At 34.4% G+C, this 24805-nt stretch overlaps 1 protein-coding gene across 3 annotated transcripts in view; it reads right to left on the bottom strand.

Moving 5' to 3' along the window:
• Trim24 (tripartite motif containing 24) overlaps positions 1-24805 on the bottom strand; it is a 96156-nt gene that overhangs the window by 29647 nt on the left and 41704 nt on the right. For 2 of the 3 annotated variants that reach the window (XM_040291371.2, XM_078040599.1), the window contains exons 3-7: positions 20362-20509; positions 16384-16516; positions 12183-12299; positions 8958-9072; positions 4818-4964 (exon numbers count right to left, since the gene is read on the bottom strand). In XM_040291371.2, coding sequence (XP_040147305.2) covers positions 4818-4964; positions 8958-9072; positions 12183-12299; positions 16384-16516; positions 20362-20509 — 660 coding nt within the window. The remainder of the gene's footprint in view (positions 1-4817; positions 4965-8957; positions 9073-12182; positions 12300-16383; positions 16517-20361; positions 20510-24805) is intronic. The other variant, XM_040291372.2, reaches the window with a different exon arrangement.

Genomic DNA, 24805 nt, shown 5'->3' with positions numbered 1-24805 from the left:
GGCATAGCCAAGTGATTCAAATGAAGTGACATACTAGACTACTGTTAAGATAGTTCAGTGAAGGGCTGGGGTTGTGGCTCACGGTAGAGCGCTTGCCTAGCTTTTGAGAGGCACTGGGTTCAATTCTCAGCACCACATATAAACAAATGAATGAATAAAGGTCCATTAATAATTAATAAAAATTTAAAAATTCACTGAGAGCTCAGTAGTGGGGTGCTTGGCTTGCATGTGTTATGCCTTGGGTTCAATTCCTAGCACAGAAAGAAAAAAGGAAAACAAACACCAACAAAAAAAATTCGCCAAACAGGGTAGAAATATCCAGTATCATGTACTGTAGTATAGTACTAAGGAGAGGAACACAGACTCTGGAGTCTGGTTTGATATGGAGAGCGGCAAATGAAATCATGGCCTCTGACTCTCTCCTGGCTGCTATTTGCGCTAGAAGCTGCTTGTGCGAAGATGTAGGTCAAAATGGCCAGTTATGACACTATGAAGGCAGCGCTAAGAGGAAAGTTCATTGCATTAAGCTCTTTCATTAAAAAAAGAAAACAAACATCAAGAAATAAACAACCTGACATTACATCTCAAAGCCCTAGAAAAAGAAGAACAAATCAACACCAGAAGCAGTTGAAGACAGGAAACAATTAAAATCAGGGTGGAAATCAATGAAATTGAAAAAAAAAATCAAAAAATAAACAAAACAAAAAGCTGGTTCTTTGAAAAAATAAATAAAATTGATAAACCCCTTAACATCCTAAGGAAAAGAGAAAGAAAATGGAAATTACTAAAATTTGTGGTGAAAAAGGAAACGTCATGACAGACACCACTGATATACAGAAGGTAATTATAAACTATTTTGAAAATTTATACTCCAGTAAAATACAAAATCCTGAAGCCACCAACAAATTTCTAGAGGCATATGATCTAGCCAAACTGAATCAGGAGGACATACACAATTTAAATAAATGAATTTCAAGCAAGGAAAGAGAAGACACCATCAAAAGTCTACCAACCAAGAAAAGCTCAGGACCAGATGGATTCTCAGCCAAGTTCTACAAGACCTTCAGAGAAGAATTAATACCAATATTCAATTATTCCACGAAATAGAAAAGCAGGAAATCCTTCCAGACTCATTCTACAAAGCTAGTATCACCCCAATACCAAAGCCAGACAAAGACTCATCAAGGAAAGAAAACTTCAGACCAATATCCTTGATGAACACAGACACAAAAAAATCTTAATAAAATTCTGGCAAATTTCATACAAAAACATATTAAAAAGATAGTGCACCATGATCAAGTGGGGTTCATCCCACGGATGCAAGGTTGGTTCAACATACGGAAATCAATAAACATAATTCACCACATCAAGAGACTCAAAGATAAAAATTATATGATTATATCAATAGATCCAGAGAAAGTATTTGACAAAATACTTCCATGTTCAAAACACTAGAAAAACTAGGAACATACCTCAACATTATAAAAGCTATCTATGCTAAACCCAATGCCAGCATCATTCTAAATGGACAGAAACTGGAAGCATTCCCTGTAAAAACTGGAACAAGACAGGGTTTGCCCTCTTTCACTACTTTTATTTAACAAAGTCCTCGAAATTCCAGCTAGAGCAATTAGATGAAAAAAATTAAAGGAATACAAATAAGAAAAGAAGAACTCAAACTATCATTATTTGCTGATGACATGATTTTATATGTAGAGAATCCAAAAAATTCCACCAGAAAACTTCTAGAATTAATAAACGCATTCAGCAAAGTAGCAGGATATAAAATCAATACCCATAAATCAAATGCATTTCTATATATCAGTGATGAATCCTCTGAAAGAGAAATTAGGAAAACCATCCCATTCACAATAGTCTCAAAAAGAATAAAATACTTGGGAATCAATTAACAAAAGAGGTGAAATACCTCTACAAGAAAAACTATAGAACACTAAAGAAAGAAATTAAAGAAGACCTTAGAAGACGGAAAGACCTTTCATGCTCTTGAATACACAGAATTAATGTTGTCAAAAAGGCCAAGCTACCAAAAGCACTATACAGACTCAATTCGATACCAATTTAAATCCCAATTTCATACCTCATAGAAATAGAAAAGATGTCATGAAATTCATTTGGATAAATAAGAGACCCACAAGAGCCAAAGCAATCCTTAGCAAGAAGAGTGAAGCAGGAGGCATTAAAATACCAGACCTTAAACTACCCTCTAGAGCCATAGTAACAAAAACAGCATGGTATTAGCACCAAAACAGACATGTAGACCAATGGTACAGAACAGAAGACATAGAGACAAACTCATATAAATAGTTATCTCATTCTAGACAAAGGTGTCCAAAACATACACTGAAGAAAGCTCTTCAAAAAATGGGGCTCAATAAACTGGAAACCCATATACAGCAAAATAAAGTTAATCCCCTATTTCTCATCATGCACAAAACTCAATGTGGCTCAAGGACCTAGGAATTAGACCAGAGACACTGAGTCTAACAGAGGAAAAAGTAGGCCCAAATCTTCATCATGTCGGATTGGGCCCTGATTTCCTTAACAAGACTCCTAAAGTGTAAGAAATAAATCAAGAAGGAATAAATTTAAACTAAAATGCTTCTTCTCTGCAAAAGAAAACAATCAATGAGCTGAAGAGAGAGCCTACAGTGTAGGAGCAAAATTTTGCCACATGAATATCAGAGTACTAATCTCCAATATATAAAGAACTCAAAAAGCACCACAAAACCAAAAAACCCAATCAATAAATGGGCTAAGGAACTGAAGAGACACTTCTCAGAAGATATATAATCAATCAACAAATATATCAAAAAACGTTCAACATCTCTAGTAATCAGAGAAATGCAAATCAAAACTACTCTAAGATTTCATCTCACTCCAGTCAGAATGGTAGTTATCAAGAATACAAGAAACACTAAGTGTTGGCAAGGATATGGGGGAAGAGGCACACTCATTCATTGCTGGTGAGACTGCAAATTGGTGCAGCCAATATGGAAAGCAGTATGGAAAATCCTTGGAAAATTGGGAATGGAACCACCATTTGAACAAGCTATCCCTCTCCTTGGTCTATACCCAAAGGAGTTAAAAACTGCATACTACATTGACACAGCCACATAAATTTTTATAGCAGCACAATTCATAATAGCTCAACTGTGGAACCAACCTAGATGGCCTTCAATAGATAAATGGATAAGGAAACTGTGGTATATGCGCAATGGAATATAACTCAGCGATAAAAGAGAATAAAATCAGGGCATTTGCAGGTAAATGGATGGAACTGGAGAATATCGTGCTAAATGAAGTAAGCCAATCCCCCAAATCCAAAGGCCGAATGTTTTCTCTAAGTGGATGCTAATCCATAATGGTGGGGCATGGGATGAGTTGAAGAACTCTGGATTGAGCAAAGGGAAGGGGGAAAATGGGCATGGGAGCAAGAGAGATGGTGGAATGAGAAGGACATCATTACCCTAGGGTACATATATGATTGCACAAATGGTGTGATCCTACTTCGTGTACAACCAGAAGTAAAAAATTGTGCTTCATTTGTGTACAGTGAATCGAAGAGCGTTCTTCTGTCATGTATAACTGATTAGAACAAATAAATTTAAACAAAAATGGCCCAGTTATATGGTAAACTGGCCAGAAGCGTCATGTGTGAAGGCTCGAGGCTCTATCAGTCGAAGACTTGAGTTCAGCAGATAGAAGATTCTGAGCAAAACAAGATGATAACCCTACTATCTTGCGAGTTCTGCATCCTTCAGACTCTGCTTTGCTGAAACTTTCCCATAATTGAACTTTTTTTAAAAAAAATTGGGGGCAGGGTGGTATCTCTGATTAATCAGGGATTGAACTCAGAGGCACTTGACCACTGAGCCCCATCCCCAGCCCTATTTTGTATTTTATTTACAGACAGGGTCTCACTGAGTTGCTTAGCACCTTGCTTTTGCTGAGGCTGGCTTTGAACTCTCAATCCTCCTGCCTCAGCTTCCCAAACTTTTAAGATTATAGGCATGCACCACTGTGCCCAGCCACAATTAACCTTTTAATGATGAAAATTATCAAATAAACTTTCTGAGCTAGCTCTGAGTCAGTCACCAGTCTGTCACCCCTCACTTGGCGGTGAGACTTGGCTACCACTTGGCTACCAATCTGGCCCCAGCTTTTTCTCCCTATGTGTGTGTGTCTGTCTTTTCTTTATCTCCTATCACTCCTACAGTATTTCCCTTAATTAACAGCCAGGACCCAGAGTAGAGATGGGGCCCTGGCGGTCTGACACTGTAATTTGATGCTTAGTAACACCTCTTAACTGGGTGATATTAGTCATATGTAACTCTATTCCTTGGTTTCATCATTTGTATAATGGGAATGGATAGGTGTATCTATCACATAAGAATGATGTAAAAGTTTAAATATTGCATAAAAATGCTTAGAATTAGATCCTGGCTTGCTACAGATGATCAGTGAATGTTTACTATCATTATTTATTAACATTATTATTTGTATTAAGTTTAATTGCTATGAAAACAGTGAAAAGTTGGGAAAAAAATAGGAGTGATCTAGTAGGTTAAAATTGAAGTCATACCTAAATTGTGCCAGTTAAAAATATTTTTAAAAACCAAGATATTTTGGTCACTTAAAATTAGAAATAGGTAAATCACATTGAATTTCAGCCTCCTGAGTAGCTGGGACTGCAAGTGCACAATATCACACAAGGCTCATTTATGAATTTCAAGCAGTCCAATGACTCTTGTTTACTACACACTTTTACAAACGTCAAATACCATACTTTATCTTACCAATCGCTTGCTATAAAGTAATGCTGTACTGCTGCCACTGGAAACTGCCCATTTAGAAAAATGCATGACATGTTCCAACTGCTTAGAAAGTCCAGCTACTTCCTGTTGTTGTTGCATAAGTTTCATTCTATGATCCTTTGCAAGGCTCTGAAAAGAAGGAAATAATTTCAAGTTATTTTCTGCACTTAACATTTATTTCAAAGGACATTTTTAGATAAGCAAATGAGAATAACTGCCCTCTAAATATACCAACTGATAGCAGTTGAAAATACTCTTAGTATTTTTTTCCTTAGTACAAAAGATCACTCTCACTGGAACAAACAAACAAACAAAAACCATATCTCATAAATTGTCTCCAGCCCTTATCCCCTGGGTTTGGCTTTACATATTCTGGGCTTTAGATCTCTGTTAATGCATCCGCCAAATACACAAAAGGACAAAAGCATGCATTAGCTATAATATACACAATATTAAGTTCAAAATTTACAAATGAAATAGATGTACTATTAAGCAATTTAATGATCCAATACATACAGTGGATAATTGTGTTAATGCACTTTTATAAAGCTACATAAAAGCAGAATATAGAATGATTTTATCAATGATATGATCTTACCGTTTAGGTATTCTAGTCCCACCTGAAACTAGTTTGTGCTCAGAATAATGAAGTGTGGTAAATAACACTTCTCCTTTGGATGTAGTATTAATATTTAGAAAGGCATTGTTATGGTTTACATATGAGGTGTCCCCTAAAAGCTTGTGTGAGTAAGGCAACAAAATTTAGAGATGAATCAGGTTATGAGCATCTTGATATAATCAATTAATCCCTGACAGGGATTAACTGGGTGGTAACTATAGACAGGTAGGGTGGGGCTGGAGGAAGTAAGTCATTGGGGGCATGCCTTGGGGGTTTATATTTTGTCCATGGTGAGGAGAGTCTCTTTCCCTGTTTTCTGGTGTGATGTCCTGAGCTGCTTCCCTCTGTCACACCCTTCCACCATGCTGCTATTCCTCACCTGGAGCCCTGGGGAAGAGAGTCAGCTATCTATAGACTGAGACCTCTGAAATCATGAGCCCCCAAATAAACTTTTTCTCCTCTAATTGTTCTTATCAGGTTTTTTGGTCATAGCAGCAAAAAAGCTGATTAAAACAGGCATGATATCATTTCTGTCTACTGAGAATTACCATGGGATCCAATACATACAGTGGATAATTGTGTTAATGCACTTTTATAAAGCTACATAAAAGCAGAATACAGAATTTCTGTAAGGAAAATACATACTGCCTTTAGAAAACAGGGTATTCTAAAGTGGAGAGCACTAAACTTGGATTATTTTAAAGGTCCATCCAAAAACTGAAAGGGTAAAGTTTCTAAGCTGCAAAGCCCGAGTTAAAATGTAAAGAACCAGGCATTGTAAACCTGCTTCTAAACTGCAAAGCCTGGGTTAGATTCCTGAGGCAGTTAAGACAATGCCCTACTGGCCATTTAGTTGATTTATAGCCTAGGACCCTGTGTAGCTTGTCACGTAAGCATTCAAGACCCTGTGCAGCTTGTCACTTCAAGACCCTGTGCAGCTTGTCACGTAGGCATTCAGGGCCCGAACCAATCAGTTTAAATGTAACCCCCTCCTTAGGAATGACCTATCACTCTAGCCAGCCCTGTTCCCGCCAATGAATGTACTAATCAAGTCTAAGAATTATTGTTTGATTTTCCCGTGGTGTATGGTGATTTGTTAAAGGAGACTGTGATATGTGTAAAGTCCCTGCCCTCCCCAAAAAATGTACTTAAGCATTGTTCAACCCCTGCTCTGGGCTCTGGGCTGCTCTCCCTTCTTGAGTGGGCACGGAGCCCCAGCATGCTGGATCAATAAATCCCCTTCTGCTAATTGCATGAGTGGTCTCTTGGTGGTCTCTTCCTCCGACGTTTCGCCAGTCCCTTATAAAACCTCATTCTCATCCTAGCAAAGAAAGGGGAATAAACAGGGCTTCCTACTAACTCAAATTAGAAAAGTTTAAAAGTAAAACTGCTATATTTCAACATGTACCTATGTTCTCAATAAAAACTGCATTTTTTAGTTCTAAATTTGGAAAACACACATGCTAATTAAATTGATTTAGCTATTGAAGGACTGTTAACAGGCAATGGCTTTGCCATATCTAATTTAAGCTTAAAGAGAAGATGACTTACCTTTTAGACTATTTCTGACCTCTGTGAGACCTAAGTGTTTCTTTGGAAACATTCTAGTAGAAATAGAAATTTGTTGACTTTTGAGGAGGTTGCAAATTAAGAAGAAGCCCTAGTGTCTTGGTCTTCTATGGTAATAACTGTTTGGACTTTAGCAAATAAAATTGGTTAAATTTATTTGCCTTTAAGGAGAACTCTGAACCAGGAAAATTGTTATGAGGAATAGAGGCATTTTTAAAAGGTGCCGTAAAAATTACAAGTAAAGACTGATTAAAAATAATATTGATGACCAGATTCATTTTTATAGATTCAAGGGTTGGTTATTTTAAAGTTCTTCAAATGATTCTAATATACAATAAAGCTTGGGAACAGCAATATGTGCATTACTAATACCTGGGGAAGCAAATCAAAGTGATGTTTATTAAGTAGAGCTTTGAATACTTCCAATTTTGATAAAATGTGGGTTTTTAAAAATTTATATACAAATTGCAAAGACTTAAAAACATAGTTACTACAAAGGGGGTCTGATTCCTTCTGCTCAAAACATTTCCTAACCAAATAACTTATTCCTAAAAAGCAGAGAATTATTTTAGTCTTTGTTTCATGGGACTGGTTGATAAAACATGGAAATGACTAGACTTTCAAGCAAGAACTTTCTAACAGAGAACTTAAACTTGATCAACTATGAAATAAAGAGGTTGAACTTATTATTTCTAGAAATCTTAATTTTCTTTAACTCTGCTAATGTTAGGATTCTTTAATTCTCATCCTAAATTGCTTGACTGTGAATTCTTTCTGCATCAATATATTAAAGAATACCTCAAAATGATGCAATTAATATTATACCTTAAAATACAATGTACAAGTTGTTATCTCATATTATTTGATGTCAAGCACCGACTTTGGATATTGACCTTCATGAGTTTAAAAAAAGCTGATGAAGATAGTAATATTTTTCTTAACTGCAGTTAGAAACAACTATCCTAGTTGCCTTGAACATCACTTCCTAGGTGATGCTTTCATATTAATACTACAAAATGTTGAGGGTAGGAGCCACAATAATTTACTTAATTTCTCACAGGGTTAAATACGAACTGTTATGCACTGTTGAAAAATAGGATACACCATATGAAACATCATTAAGCAATTTCCTCATTGGGTGAACATCTCAGGGTACACTTACACAAATAATCTTATGGGACCACTGTTATGTATGTAGTCTGTTTGTTATAATTTGGACATGGAATGTTCCCAAAAAGTCCATAGCTGGTGGCACTATAGGGTGGTGGGGTCTAGTTGGAGGAAGGGCACTAGGGATATACCTTTGAAGGATATATTGGGACCCAGGCCTCTTCCTCTGTCGTTGCTTCCTGGCAGCCATGAGGTGAGCAGCACTCCTTTACATCATGCTTTGCCATGATGTTCTGCCTCACCGTGGGCCCATATGATGGGGCCAAGAAACCAATGGACTGAAACAACTTCAACAATGAGCTCAAACAAACCTTTCCTCCTTTAACTTAATTTTCTCAGGTATTCTATCACAGTGATGGAAAGCTGACTAACTCATCATTGTTGACAGAAGCATCACCATGTAGGGCATGAGTGTATATAACTCCCAGTGTTATCTTCCTAGAAAAATTTGTTGAACTCTGCCACTTTGGTGATACAAAGTTATCACTTCAGTGAATTTGTAAAATGGCCCATGTCTTCAACATTCCTCCTATGAGCAAGGCTTACATTTATGCTATGAAGCAAACAATGAGGAGTAAAACATTCCCAGTGTATTATAAAACTATAAATAGACAATACAGAATCTGTCAAAGGAAAATTAGGATTGGGGAAGAGATGTTATCAAATTGTAAATGGAAACAATTACAAAAGGACTATGATTTCAAATTCACATACATTAGAAAATTTTGTTGAATCACAACATACTGTCCCCTCTAGTAGCTTACCTCTAGCTGATGCAGCAGAGCTTTTCCTTTTTTATTTATTTCTACCATCAATGTAAAGATAGCAACTTTAATATCCTGTTCCACCTGCTTTTGATTTTGATTTACTTCAATTATTCTGAAAATTAAATGAAGGAAAAAAATCTAAAACTTAAGGCAGATTTTTTTTTACAATATTCAAAATTTATATTTTAATATCTAAATTAAACCAAAATGTTTTCAGCCCTTTAAAGATCCATCTCTGAGTCCTTCCATTTATTTATTTTTACTCATGTATTTATTTTTTGGTAATAGGGTTCAAACCCAGGGTGCTTTACCACTGAACTACATTCCCAACCTTTTTTTATTTTTTAATCTTAGGCAGGGTCTCGGCTAAGTTGCTGGGGCTCTCACTAAGGTGCCAAGGCTGGTCTCAAACTTGCTAAACTTCCTGCCTCAGCCTCTCAAGTCTCTGGATCATGGGCAGGTGCCACCATGCCCAGCTGAGTCCTTCCATTTAAAATCAACTGTCCTGAAGATGACAATGAAATTAAATTCTGAAAGATAACAAGTCATTCAGTTTGATCTTAAAAGCAAAATACTCAAAATTAGAAGAGAATGAGCACATTTTAGGAGAATGTTATTTGGAAAGATTATGATATCCAGGAAAATCAATACTCTAACTACCTAAAAGGATGGGGTAGGGAGGGATTGGACTAAAACTAGGATTTATAAACATGATAAAGAAACTATGACTGAACTAGTTTTGTCATGCTCACTGCAACTAAGAGGTAGAAAAGTATAAATACAATACTCTGACCTTAGACTTCTGAACTGCTGAAGTATTCATTACATCTGAATGAAAGCAAAAAAAAAAAAAATCTTCGCTACTTCTTACAAAACATATTTATCTTGAATAACTAAACAGTCAAATAACTATGTTATGTTTCATCAATCAAATACTTTTCTTCCTTCAATTTGAAAGAGTGGGAATGTGATCTCATGGAGATGAAATAGAAAGAAAACATACAGCATCACACCAGAATATTTTACAGAAGTAGAAAAGAACAGTAAGTTAAATATCAAACTTTATGAAATTAAATAAAAAGCTTTATCTCTCCTGTTTATCCCATACTATACTTCTCATTTTAAAACCAAAATGGTGGAGATATTATTCTCTGTTGAACATTCTTCAAGATAAATTGTTTAATATCAACTTAGCTATAGGATTAAGAGACCTATATAAGCCTATGAAGCAACCAATCTCAAAAAACAAAAACAAAAACAAAAAACAACTCATTTAAATCTTCCTGATGGTAGAATGTATAAATAAGGGGAAAACAGACATGTTTACAAACACATAAAAATGAGTTAATAGCAAAATTAGTGTGGTAATTTAATCCTTCTAAAATCAGATAGGCTATAAAGAAATGCAAGTAATCAGTACATTAATAATGAAGATTCTTTAAATTTTTACATTTCAGAGGCTAACATCTTGACATATAAGAATGCTATTATTTTGTTAAAAAACAGAATTGCATAAATCACTAAAAAAGAAAACAAGTAAAAACATATTTGAAGAACTCACACTACCTGATTTCATGACATTATAAAAATGAAAGTTGAGTATTGGCAAAAAAAGAAAAAAGGAGAACACAATCAATGGAACAGAGCACAGTTAAGAAATAACCCCACACTTACATGGTTAATTGATTTTCCACAAAGGTGCCAAGGCAATTCAATAGAGATAGGGTAGTCTTTTCAACAAATGATGTTGGAAGAATGGACCACCACATGTTTAAAAAAAAAGAAAGGTATCCTGACCCATAGCTCATAACATAGACACAGTGGAAGAGAGAGAAAAAAGTCAAAAGGGTAAATCGCAGTAAGGGTAGCTCTTTTACTAAATTATTTTATATGACTACTTTTTGCCACTAGATGGTAGAAATGTCTACAATTATCTTCCCTGGTTTGTTTAGTAAATGTTCATTATAAATTTTCAGTTACTCAGAATCAAAAAATTAAAAACCTACCAATATTCTATTTGGTAAAATATATTATCCTGATTAGAACAGTATATTCTAAAGCACTTTTAGAAAAAAGAACTACTCTTTGGTTAAAGAGTTGTTACATGAAAAGAGAAAGGTTAAAGAAAAAAGAGCTGATAAAGAGGAGTAAGAAAAACTAAAAAAAAGACTCACAATATAAAACAATGTATATAATATATAATAATTATGTAATAATAATACTGGAACATCAAGAAAAGAAAAGTCATATTTAAGAATCTCTTTTAAAGAAATCTGATAATACAATAAATTACCTAAAAATTTTTTTCCAAATGCTCCTCCACCCTTAACTATGTTCCAAAATGATAAGAATGACAGAAAATTATGATGAGTCTTGACAAGATGAACCCCAAAGGCTGACACAATTTTCCCAGTGAACAATATTCAAAGCCCCTGCCTGGCCTCTTTTGTTCGGGTTCTTTCCATTTGGCATTTCTTGACCTATTTAGGCAGTGGCATGTTACTTTTGTATGTTAAACAACAAAAGAAAGAGGACATGGGATTTCACAAGTGTGTTAAAGTGTTAATTAAATGTCATTACATGCCCTACATGGGATTAAAAAAAAAAAGTGGTGAGACAACCCCCTTTCTTACAAAGAGTTAGTTGTTTGCTACCCAATTGCTAAATTCTAAGATGTAAGCCTTTGGACATTTGATTTCCTTCTTTGGAGGATAAAAGGCATAACAAGTAATACCTAGAAACTGTTTGCATATTGTATTAGACAAGGAATAAAAGGTATATTTAACAATTCCTGTCTCAGTGTCCTAAAATTTCTACCCCTTAAAGATCATAGCCTTAGGGGAGGGTACCCCAAATTTTAGCAAACCTTAAAACAGCAATTGAGTATATAATCAACTATTTAAATATTTTATAATGCTGGAAAAAATAGTTGATTTTGTTTTTAAATCTTGGCATATCTTTAAATTGGAAAATACCAAATAATTATAAATTATTAATACCTACCAGATAAATAAGTTATTACTACTTATTTTATTAACACATTAGTTTAAAAAAATTCATAGCTGAAAAAAATGCTTTCTAACCCAAAGTTTCCAGAAAAAAATTGAGTCATCTGATAGCTTACTAATTGCTTCACAATGAGTTAAGAAAAATGTTCTCTTAAATGTGAATACACTTAACATATAAAAATGATTTAGTATAATACCATAAGTGCAAATTTACCTGTTTTGGATCTGATTTCCTGTGTATTTAATGTATTTTGTTTTTTCCATCAGTTTGGTGATTAGTGTATCTATGATCACTTTCTGATTTTGAAAAGCTTCTTCTATAAATTGATATCTGAAGAAATAAGTAAATAGGCAAATTATTTCAAACAAATATATGTATAAAATGAGGGGAAGTCCAAATGTAAAAAAAATGAGTAATAAAAAATTAAGATTATAAAGAATATAAATAATAATCTTTAAAAAGTACCAAATACAACCCTGTAAGGCAGGTTTTCCCCTTTCTCTCATATTATTCCTTAAGAAGGATATTGATAGATAATGTTTATGGACATTCTTAAAGTTATTTCTTAAGTTTAAGAAAGATACACATCCATCACTAATAGTTTTAAAGGCTTACAGAGCACATTGGGCAGATCTGGCAAAAAATAAGATTTATTAACTATTAACTATTTCATCATTTAACAGTTCTGAAAGTTTCTTTCTAATGATGGATTTAGCTATAAAACTTAAGGCTTGGTTGATAATTAGATAAAAATATTTTCTAATATCTGTTAGGATTTCTTTGGTGATTTAGTTAATTATTAATGATTTATTCTGAAATAATTTCAAAATGAAATATGTAAGAGTTCCAAGATCTATTTTTCAAATTTTGCCCTTTAGCCACATAATTCAGTGTGTTTCCTAAAAACAAGAATGTTCTCTTATCTAATAATATTAGTTATTAAATTCAAGAAAACTGATGTTCGTAAGTCATGTACCCTTTTAGACTATATCCCATATATGTCGTTTGTCTCAGTATCTTCTAGACCTTTTTCTTTCTAGGATACTTCATGATCATTTATCAGAACATTTAATTTTCATATTCCATTTCTTCTCTTCCAAAAGTACAGTTTTTTTCTCTTCTACTGTTGTTTTCTAGATTAATTCTATTGGGTTATACAAGTTATTTTGCAGGATTTCAATCCTTTGACATTTCATACTTTGCTTAGTAATATGGTCAATTAAAATTTTTTCTTTGTATGTTTGAAAAGAATGTGTATTACTCAGTATAGTTTTCATAATCTCCATAACTTCATTTGCTAATTCTGTTATTTTAATCTTACTGACATGTTCTTTATTGATTTTTAGTCTTATTTTGTCAATTATGTATTTAATATACTTTGGAACATATATTAAAATTTTCCACTCTATGTACTTACCAGTTTAAAGTTCTGTCATTTTAAGTTTATGATGCACATAAATTTAGAGCTGTTGTATCTTTTAAATTAAGCCTTTTATCTTCATAAAGCTTCCCTTTTAATCTAAAATAATATATTTTGTCTGCTACATCAGCTTGCCTTTGGTTAGTATCTGTATGACGTATCTTTTCCTATTAATCTTTTTATTTGCTCAGGATTTAGATATTTCTCATAAAAAGCACATAGCAGAAGCATCTGAGGATGTAGCTCCTTAAGGCCCTGAGTTTGACCCCAAGTGCCATAAAAAAACAAAATAGCGAAATTGTTTGATAATTTGGAACATTTTATGCGTTAAGATTTGATATAGGGCTGGGGTTGTGGCTCAACTGGTAGCGCACTCGCCTGGAGTGCGTGCGGCCCGGGTTCGATCCTCAGCACCACATACCAACAAAGATGTTGTGTCCGCCGAGAACTAAAAAATAAATATTAAAAATAAAATTCTCTCTCTCTCTCTCTCTCTCTCTCTCTCTCTCTCTATGAATGTATCTGCAGATGTACCAATTACCAAGACCTTATTTGAACCCACTTAATCTTTGTTGCTTTGTCTTACTTTGGTAGCCTAGTTTAAACTGATGGATTACTCTATAACCTTGGACCCCTTCATATGTTTTTTACTATTCTTCTAGTGACTATCCTAGACATTACAAAATGTATATCTAAACTTACCATCATCTAATATTAATCCGTACTTTTTACATTTTTCCTAGACTCCATGTCTCCTAACATGTCTGTGTAACACACATGATACACACATATACCATAAACTAAGACATTGTTTCCTAGGTCAATATTCATTTAGCTTTACTCATATCTATTACTTTTTTCTTTGTGCATCTCCTACTGTTATTTATTTACCTAAAGGGGTACTTTAGTGAGGGTTTACCAGAGATAGATTCTCTAAGTGTATTTAGTAAGAAAATATGAAAATCTCTCATTCATTTTTTAAAAAAATATGCACACTGGGGATAGAACTTCAGATTTGCAGTAATTCTTTCTATAGTTTAAAAATGTTAGTTTCTTTCTTTTTTTAATATTTATTTAGTTGTAGATGAACACATAGTAATCTTTATTTATTTTTTATGTGGTGCTGAAGATCGAATCCAGTGCCTCACACATACAAGGCAAGCACTTTACAACTAAGCTACAGCCCCAGCCCAAAAGTATTACTTTCTTAATAATCCTGCTGGGTATTGTAAGACTTCTTGAATATGAACTAGATGTCTTTCATGAGTACTTGCAAATTCTCAGCCATTTCATTATTTTCTCAAGTACTGCTTCCTTCCCATTCTTTTCTTTCCTACTTGGATTGCAATTACATCTATATTGAAAACTTTCTTCTATGTTTCATTCTTTTGTTTACCATGCTTCATTCTAGATATTTTCTTAATTTTTAGTTCAAAAATTCTCATTTCCTGCTATGTCAAATCTGCTGTACAAACTTCTATTGAATTAATTTCAGTCACTGTAATTTTCTGTTCTATACTTTCCATTTTGCTTTCTTTTTATAGTTTTTAATTTTAATTTTTATTCTAATTTGTTATATATGACAGCAGGATGCATTACAATCCGTATTACACATATAGAGCATAATTTTTCATATCTCTGGATGTATACAAAGTATATTCACACCACTCGTGTCTTCATACATGTATTTAGGGTAATGGTGTCCATCTCATTCCACCATCTTTTATACACCCCTGAAATACTACACCCAAACTATTTTGTCTTTTACCATTTTGAACGTATGATGCAGAACTGTGGGTCTTTTTATTCTTTGTTATATCTAGGTTTCATTTACAATGTCTAATCAAACATAGCTGGCTATTTCTAACTATATACAGAATAACATTTATAAAATTCATTACCCAAATAAGTTTGAAGCCTAGAATATTTTCCTTTTCTAGGGAGGATTCACATTTGATTCTGATAGGTGCTTTCGGACATCACAATAAGATTTCATATTAATTTAATGTGAGGTGCTGCTCACTAGCTAATTGATCATTACTATAAGGGTCCCAACTCAAGGCAAGAGGAAGCTTTTACTCCTTATGAACCTGAACTCAAATCCCTCACTTCTCAGCCCTGAGAGTATATTAAAATTATCTCAACCTCTAGGCAAATATCTCAAGAGGTAAAAAAAAGTCTCTGCAATCCTCTGCCCCTATTTTCAACCAAATCCTGATACAATAATTCTTTACTACTTGATTATATCTGAAATTTCTTATAGATAATTTCTGGATTTTACCCAGCTTTTCTCCTGATCTTTATTGGTATGCTTGCTCCAAATTATCCAGACTTCCATTATGGGAAATTTGGACCATTATAGGCAACAATACATGTGTCAACTAATCTGAGTGTTACTGTTCAAATCAGCTGTTGCCTATGCAGGTTAGATGTGAAAGTAAGCTTTGGTAAGATCTACAATGAACCAGAAATGGCATGTCTTATTCTGAAGAGCACTAAAGTTAATTTCAGCTAAATGCTGGCGTGAAAGTATATGAATTTAGGGCTACAACAGTTATTTCTTAAATGAAACCAGAAATCTAGATTTATTTTTTAAATAGAAAATATCCTAATTTTATAACACCTATAACTAATTTCACATGTTCTAAAACAGAGTCTGAACTAGAGTTTCTCACTCAGGGTGATTGTGTTACATAGGATATTTGGTAATATCTAGAGATATTTTTAAATTGTAATGACTAGGGAAGGATGTGGGGTGCAGTGGCAACTAATTGTTAGAGGTCAAGGATGTTTGCTGCTAAACCCCACACAATGTATGACATTCCCCAAAACAAAGAATTATCTAGCTCAAAATGCCAATAATGCCAAAGTAGATAAGCTATGGTACAGGCCAGCATACCACTTTGCAGACTGCCATTTAGCTGAGGTGACAGCAGTTCTCAAGTCCACATAGAACTTTATTATAAATCTCTCCATAATGAATAGTGCTAGTACCTATGCTCCTTGTGCTCTAGCAGTTGACAGTCCCGACATGTCAGTTTGTCACACGTCTCACAATAAAGCTTCAATTGCTCCTTTTTATGAAAAGGGCAAAACACTGGTCGTTGGCTGGTCACACCCACTGCCTCTGCAGAAATCATGGAAAGCAAAGAGGAAAAAAATTAACATAATTTTTTTCATACTTCATACTTACTAGATTGTCCACTTAAACTCAAATCTATAGATAGAAGAGAACCACAAATAATTTTTATCTATACTGTAACTACTACTAGGTATTATAGGTATATAATATTAAATATTTTCAGTATTTCTAAAAAAATATAAATGAGCTTTTCATTTTCTATAATAGAAGTTCACATTAATTCAGTAGTAAATGAAAGAGTGAAGTTGTGTAATTAAAAAGATGTTTTTTCTATGCCAAATTAGAAAGGTAAGGTATGGCTAGAGGAGATGGGTCATTGGGGGCATGCCTTTGGGGGATTTAGTTTAGGTAAGTGTGGTGTCTCTTTGCTTCCTAGTGTGATGTTCGGAGCTGTTTTCTGTCACACACATCCACCTTGATATTTTGCCTTACCTCAGGTCCTGAGGAATGGAGTTGGCTGCCTATGGACTGAGCCCTCTGCAACTATAAGCCCCCAAATAAATTCTTCTTCCTCTAAAATTGTTTTTATTGCACCTTTTGGTCACAGCAGCTAAAAAGCTGGCTAAAACATGCAGTGTTTTATTTTATAAAATAAAAAAATGCGCTGGGCATGGTGGTACACATCTGTAATCCCAGCTCCCTGAGAGGATTGCAAACCCAGCATAGTGAGATCCAGTCTCAAAATAAAAGTAAAAAGGACTGGAGATGTAGCTCATTGTTAGAGCAGCCCTAAATTCAATCTTCAGTACCTCCCCCTTAAAATAGGGCAGGGGAGAGAGGATATAAAATGTAGTGACATGACACACATTGTTATGTAAGATATTCTTTTTCTCCCTTAACTCTTAGATACCTTTCTGTGTAAGTAAATAAGAATGAGGTAAATGTATTTATTAACTGTATAACATTCCATCAAATGGGCAAACCATGTGCTAGTACAAGGTCCTCATTTCTCAATATCCTATGAAAATGCAGAAAAACACATATAGAGCAATAAATCACTTGAGTGTTTCTATAAAATAAATTCCTAGTGCTAAAATTGTTAGGTCAAAGGGTAATTTTAGATAGAAATAACTAAATGACCCCCTCAAAATAGAACCAATTTATACAGAGAGGGCATTTTCTATATTTTTATGGAGTAGAGAATATTGGTAGGGGATATTCTCCATATTTTTAAATCGTGCCAATAGATGAGAAAGGGAGAGAGAAAAATACCAACATTTTAGGATAAATTTCTTTAACAACTAAAGTTGAACAACTTCAGTCATCAGCCATTTATATTTCTTTTAAAAATTTTTGTTGGCTGGGGGGCTGGACTTATGGCTCAGTAGTAGAGCACTTGTGAGGCATTGGGTTTGATTCTCAGCACTGCATATAAATAAATAAAGGTCCATTGATAACTAAAAAATATCTTTAAAAAAGTTGTTGGCTGGACTGGGGATATAGCTGAGATGGCACTTACCCAGAATGCAAGAGACTGGAGGTTTGACCTCAGCATTAACAAAAAAAGGAAAACTGTCTGCTAATAACTCCTACAAATTTTCTTTCCAATTTGCTTTCTTGTTGACTTGCATACGAACTTAGTAAATTGCCTGCCTAAGATCTTCAAACATTTTTCCCAGTTTAACTTCTCTTAGGGTGTTATTTTTCTAAACAGATATATTTAATGGTTTTAGTTTTTAAGAAACTATCTACAAAGTCTATAGTTATAAAAAATGTTTGTTTTTCCTTTCATGATATACCTTTAAGGTTTTCAGTCTATTCATAATAATCACAATGTTAAACAACTTCTTTTTGCATTTAACATATATCACAGACATTTATAGACCTACCAAAGTAGTTTTGAAAACAAGCAAACACAAAAATTCATGTATCTTCAATTGCTTGGTAACTATAAATGCAGGATATTTTAAAAATGGCAGAAATCAAAGTGGTAAAGTATAACTCAAACTTTAAGCACTTGTATTTCTAAGTAAGCAAAGGAAAATGAGGGCCAAGTACATATATCAACAAAATTAGTCCTAGAATTTAATATAAAACTAAGGTCATCTAAGAGAATTGTGATTGATGAACTAAAAAATATAAAACAGGTTAATTACATAAAATATAATCTGTCAGGTGTGGTGGGGCACACCTGTAATCCCAGTGGCTCCTGAGGATGAGGCAGAAAGATCACCAGTACAAAGCCAGCCTCAGCAACTCAGTGAGATCTTGAGCAACTCAGAGAGACCCTGTCTCAAAATAAAACATAAAAAGGGCTGGGGATGTGGCTCAGTGGTTAAGTGTTCTGGGTTCAATCCCTAGTATCAACGACTATAACAACAATAGTCTCCTGAGTAGCTGAGATTACAAGTGTGTACCATCATGTGCAGCTTTCTAATTCTTAGTTACAGCTCTTCCTGCATCTCAGTGGCTAGTCCCTAACCAACTAACACTAACACTCTATCACTCTATCAACCAACTCTATTTCTTTTCTTTATCCAGTTAAAATTTTAAAATCCTTCAAAATGTCATCACAATGCATCTCTTACACTGTCCAGCTAAACCCAAACTCTACATGTATCCAACCCTTCTCTATACCCACATCTAAACTGCTAAAATCTGTTGAGGAAATTTTATGGCCCACTATCAAATGTAACCTCGATGCCATGAAGAAAATCTTCTGTTTCCATAGATGCAGCTCTTTTAATTGGAGTTATCTAGCCTCCAACCTAAATCCCCAAATCTGAGGTTGTTAGTCCTTTCATGTACTAACAATAGCACTTGGTAGGCCAAACTACAATTGTTTATTTTGCTATAGTCTTATTATACTATAAAGTTCTAGAGTGCAGGAAATATATATATCTTCTTTTATTTTCATTCCTAGCCAAGTTCCCAGAATACAGAGTAGGCATGCAAATTTGTACTAGTTCACTTGCAGAATAAAAAGCAGCAAAACAAATTTTAAATAAAAATATAATAATGAGCCATAAAAAGGAATTAAGTTCTGAGATACACTATGAAATGTATGAACCCTTAAAATATGCTAAATGAAATAAGCCAGATACCAAAGGAAATAGATAATGGTTATGGCTACATAGCATTGTAAATGTAATTAATGCTGCTGGATTGCATATTTAAAAATATTTTAAAAGATAAATTTTATGTTACAAATATTTTACTAAAATAAAACATCTATTTCAGTGAATGTTACTTTACAAGTTTACAACACAATAAAAACTCAAAAATCATAATTACATAATACATAAAAATCAAAGCTTCTTGGTTTGTTTTTTTTTTTTTAGAGAGAGAATTTTAATATTTATTTATTTAATTAGTTTTAGGCGGACACAACATCTTTGTTTTTATGTGGTGCTGAGGATTGAACTCGGGCTGCACGCATGCCAGGCGAGCGCACTACCGCTTGAGCCACATCCCCAGCCCCTCAAAGCTTCTTTGGCTATCTGTATATCATGAAAATATCACAAAGCAGGTTTACTTCCAAAACATTAGAAGGAAGAGAGCTATAAATGTTTAAGTCCATTCCTTATCACTTTAGAGATGAGAAAATAAGAAAAACAACTTTTAAAATTTTTATTTGCTCTATATTCATACCAAATTAAGATAATTATACTAGCAGGAGTTTGGGAGTGTGAATGTGAGGAAGGAGGACTATATTAACTAATTCATGCTTACCAACATTTATAAGTAGTCCAATTTCAATAACAATATTGACCTCTATATTAAAAAGTAAGAGCACATTTAATGCTTACAAATGTATTCAAATAAATCAACATAAGGAAGTACGTTGGGAGAGATAGGGAATGAATGAACAAAGGGAACTGATTTATTACCTGGAGATACTTCCTCTTTCTGTCTGACAGTGTGATCTTTTGTGAACTTCACTCTCTGATGAGCTCTAATACATGTCTTGCACAGCCATTCAACACACTCTACACAAAACCCATTAGCTTCAGCATTGTCTTCACAGCTTGTACACACCTGATGATAAAGCAAGCACGTCACATAAATCTTTGAGAAAAATGAAAAGTTGCTCATCTACTAGTTAAACATAAATGATACACCAACCATACTAGACTCAGGGTATTTTTTCCTTTTTAAAAAGATCGTTCTTTTTTAGTTATACATGACAGTAGAATGTATTTTGACATGTCATACATATATAGAGTGTAACTTCCCATTCTTGTGGTTGTACATAATGTGGAGTTACAATGGTTGTGTATTCATATATGAACATAGGGAAGTTATGTCTTATTCGTCCTACTGTCTTTCCTGTTCCCAACAGTGTTTGCAAATTTAAATTGACATTATGTAATGAATTATATGCATACGATATGGAAACATTAAACATAGATAAGTATTGTTATATTTTCTCCTTAGTTTAATATACTAAATATTCCAGGCACTGTACTAGGTGTTGGAATAGAAGAATTAGGAAAAGTAAATACAGTCCCTGCCTACAGTCTCACAGGTTAGAATCTCATCCCCCCGCCCCCAAACACACACACCTATTAACTAAGTGCTCTTGTGCACAATATACTACTTATTTCTAAAATGAGGGTGGTAACTGAATTTACAGAGTATCTGTAAAGATTACAAGTATATCTGTGAAGCAAACATACATTGCTGGAATAATCACACTCATATATAACTATTTAAAATTGTCATAAAGAAAATATATGAGAAATTATAAGAGTATCTGATGGAGAAACTGTTCTCATTGAATTACATTTGGAAGTCTGGAGAAAACAACAGGAAGGAGTACCCAGAGAAAGCTTTTCCTAAAAGAACCTATTACATCAAGATATGAAAGTTGAAAAGTTTTCTAGGAAGACAAAAGAACATGAACAAAAGACTGTAGACAAGAGGAATATAGCAAATTCAAAGAACTACAAGAAAGCAAGTATGACTCAAGTACAGAGATCAAGGGATAACTGGCAAGAGGAGGAGCTAGTGGTGAGGCAGGAAAGGGCCAGATTAAGCAGGTCACATGATAATGTTGGTCTTTGGAGAAGTCTATTGAAAGCTTTTAAGTAAGAAAGTGGAATGGCCATATCTTACATTTTAAAGTCAATATTGCTGTGAGGTAGAGAACAGATTAGAAAAGGAGCATTTCTGCATAAAGATAAACTAGGAGGTTTTGCAGTGATGTAGGCAAGGGGTGGCAGAAAGAAATGGAGATGAGAAGAGAATGGGTGTGAGGGAGAGTTAGAAAGTAAAACTGGTTTGGATGATGCATTGGGTATGTGAGGTAAAGAAGAGATAGCATTTGTGTTTCTAACTTGTGTAACTGTACCAATCTCTAGGTAGGGTACAGATATTAAGGTCAAAAAACATATAAGCAGTTCTCATTATCTTATTTGTGGTTAGGAAGAAAAAAATATTTTTTCTTCACTCAGAGGTTACCAAATTCCAAATACCTGAATAATTTCCAAATAGCAAAATCTCAGCTCTTATCACTTTTAAAATGTCTAGCACCACAAATGCCTACTTACTAAAAATCAAGTGATTTTAAATGATTTTGGATTCCTTAATATCTGCCAATCCTCTTTTTTCCCTGAATGTCCCGCTAGATCCCATCTACTACTATTTTCCCTCTGATTCTGTACATAAGTCTTTAATCTGCAGACTGATCACATCTACTTTCCTTCAACTACTACCTCCACAAAGATGTCACCTAAAATATAATCTCCAGAAAGGCTACAAAATTACTGTGGAATGTGTAAATACGCTGATCAGAAGAAATTTCTTATACATTATGCAAATATTTTTAAAAGCAGGAAAAGTATGTAAATACTTATATTTAAGAAAAATGCAATGAAGTGGATTTTTCTATTTAACAAGTACAGGCTAGGCACAGTGGCACACACCTGTAATCCCAGGGGCTTGGGAAGCTTGAGGCAGGAGGATTGAGAGTTCAAAGTCAGCCTCAGCAAAATTGAGGCACTAAGCAACTCAGTGAGACCCTGTCTCTAAATAAAATACATAATAGGACCAGGGATGTGGCTCAGTGGTCAAGTGCCCTTAAATTCAATCCCCAGTCAACACCCCCCCCAGTAATATATCATATGGTATTAAAAACAAAAGGATATCAACATCTGCCTCTGCAGGGCCCAGGCGCACCAGTGGCCTAGGTCCACCCATTTCCCTGTGGGGCAGACACTCGCTGGAGCCTAGCCTCTGGTGCAGAACTGCCCTTTCTGACCAATGGACTAAAGGAAACAATAAGCCAATTAAAAAACTCATCAGGTAGCATCAACAACAGACTAGATCACTTGGAAGACAGGACCTCAGACAATGAAGTCAAAATATACAATCTTGAAAATAAAGTTGACCCCACAGTGAAGATGGTAAGAAACAGAATATTCAAGAATTATGTGATACCATCAAAAGACCAAATTAAGATTTATTAAGATAGAGAAAGGTTCAGAGATTCAAACCAAAGGAATGCACAATCTCTTCAATGAAATAATATCAGAAAATTTCCCAAGCATGAAGAATGAATTGGAAAATTAAATACCAGAGGCTTATAGGACCCAAATATACAAAATTACAGCAGATCTACACCAAGACACATTATAATGAAAATGTCTAGCCTACAGAATAATGATAGAATTTTAAAGGCCACAAGAGAGAAAAATCAGATTACCTATAAGGGAAGATCAATTTGGATCTCAGCAGATTTTTCAACCCAGACTCTCAAAGCAAGGAGATGCTAAAACAATATATACCAAGCTCTAAGAGATAATAGATGCCAACCAATAATGTTATGTCCACCAAAATTAAGCTTCAAATTTGTTGGTGAAACAAAAAAACCTTGCATGATAAACAAAAGTTAAAAGAATTTATAGCAAGAAATCCTGCACTACAGAACATTCTTGGCAAAATATTCCACAAGGAAGAAATGAAAAAAAACAATGAAAATGTGCCTCCTCTATAGGAGGCCTACACACCACTACTGGTGCCACAGCCAGGTCTCTGCTGATCCCTGAGACCTTCCAGCAAATTTTGTGAGTATTCAACACTAACATCAATGGTAGACTTCTTTCTGCCAAGTAAGAGTGTGGGATGGGGTAAGGATGTAGCTCAGCGGTAGAGCACTTGCCTAGCATGTGGAAGCCCAGTTCCACAAAACAAATAAACAAACAATAAGTAATAAAATCATGTTGTCTTTGAGCCAGGCCTGGTGGCTCACACCTGCAATCCCAGTTACTCAGGAGGTAGAGGTAGGAGAATTACAAGTTCAAGACCAGCCTCAACAACTTAGCAAAACTCTGTCTCAAAATAAAAATTTTTAAAACGTTGGGATATGTCATACTAGACAAAGGCACCAAATACATATGTTGGAGAAAAGATAGCTTCTTCAACAAATGGGGCTGGGAAAACTGGAAATCCATATGTAGCAAAATGAAATTAGACCCTAATCACCATGCACAAAACTCAACCCTAAGTGGCTCAAAGACTTAGGCACTAGAACAGAGACCTTGCCCCTAATAGAAGAAAAAGTAGGCCCAAATCTTCATCATGTTGGCTTAGGAACTGACATCCTTAGCAAGACCCTAAAGCACAAGAAGTAAAATCAAGAATCAATAAATGGGATGGAATCAAACTAAAAAGCTTCTTTACAGCAAAAGAAACAATCGATAATGTGAAGAGAGAGAGCGAGCCAACAGAATGGGAGAAAATCTTTACCACATGTGCCTCATATAGAGCATTAATCTCGATGATATACAAAGAACTCTAAAAACTTAACACCAATAAATAAATAACCCAATCAATAAATGGGCTAAGGATCTGAACATCTGAGTAGACACTTCACAGAAGAAGAAATACAACTGATCAACAAATACATGAAAAAAATGTTCAACATCTCTAGCAATTAGAGAAATGAAAATCAAAGCTATACCGAGATTCTATCTCACTCTAGTCAGAATGGCAATTATCAAGAATACAAGAACAATAAATGTTGGTAAGGCGTGAAGACATGAATGGCGTGACTACTTTGATTACAACCAGAGATATAAAAAATTGTGCTCTATATGTGTAATATGAATTGTAATGCATTCTGTTGTTATATATAACAAATTAAATTTAAATAAATAAATAAACAGGTAAATGTTGGTGAGGATGTGGAGGAAATAGTACACTCATATATTACTGGTGGGACTACAAATTGGTGCAACCACTCTGGGAAGCAGTATGGAGATTTCTCAGAAAACTTGGAATGGAACTACCATTTGACTCAGCAATCCCACTTCTCAGTTTATACTCAAAGGA

The sequence above is a fragment of the Ictidomys tridecemlineatus genome, chromosome 2, assembly GCF_052094955.1.
Source record: "Ictidomys tridecemlineatus isolate mIctTri1 chromosome 2, mIctTri1.hap1, whole genome shotgun sequence".
In the NCBI taxonomy this organism is placed as follows: Eukaryota; Metazoa; Chordata; class Mammalia; order Rodentia; family Sciuridae; genus Ictidomys; species Ictidomys tridecemlineatus.
The sequence above is the reverse complement of the archived record's forward strand: the minus strand, read 5'-3'. Positions and strand labels throughout refer to the sequence as shown.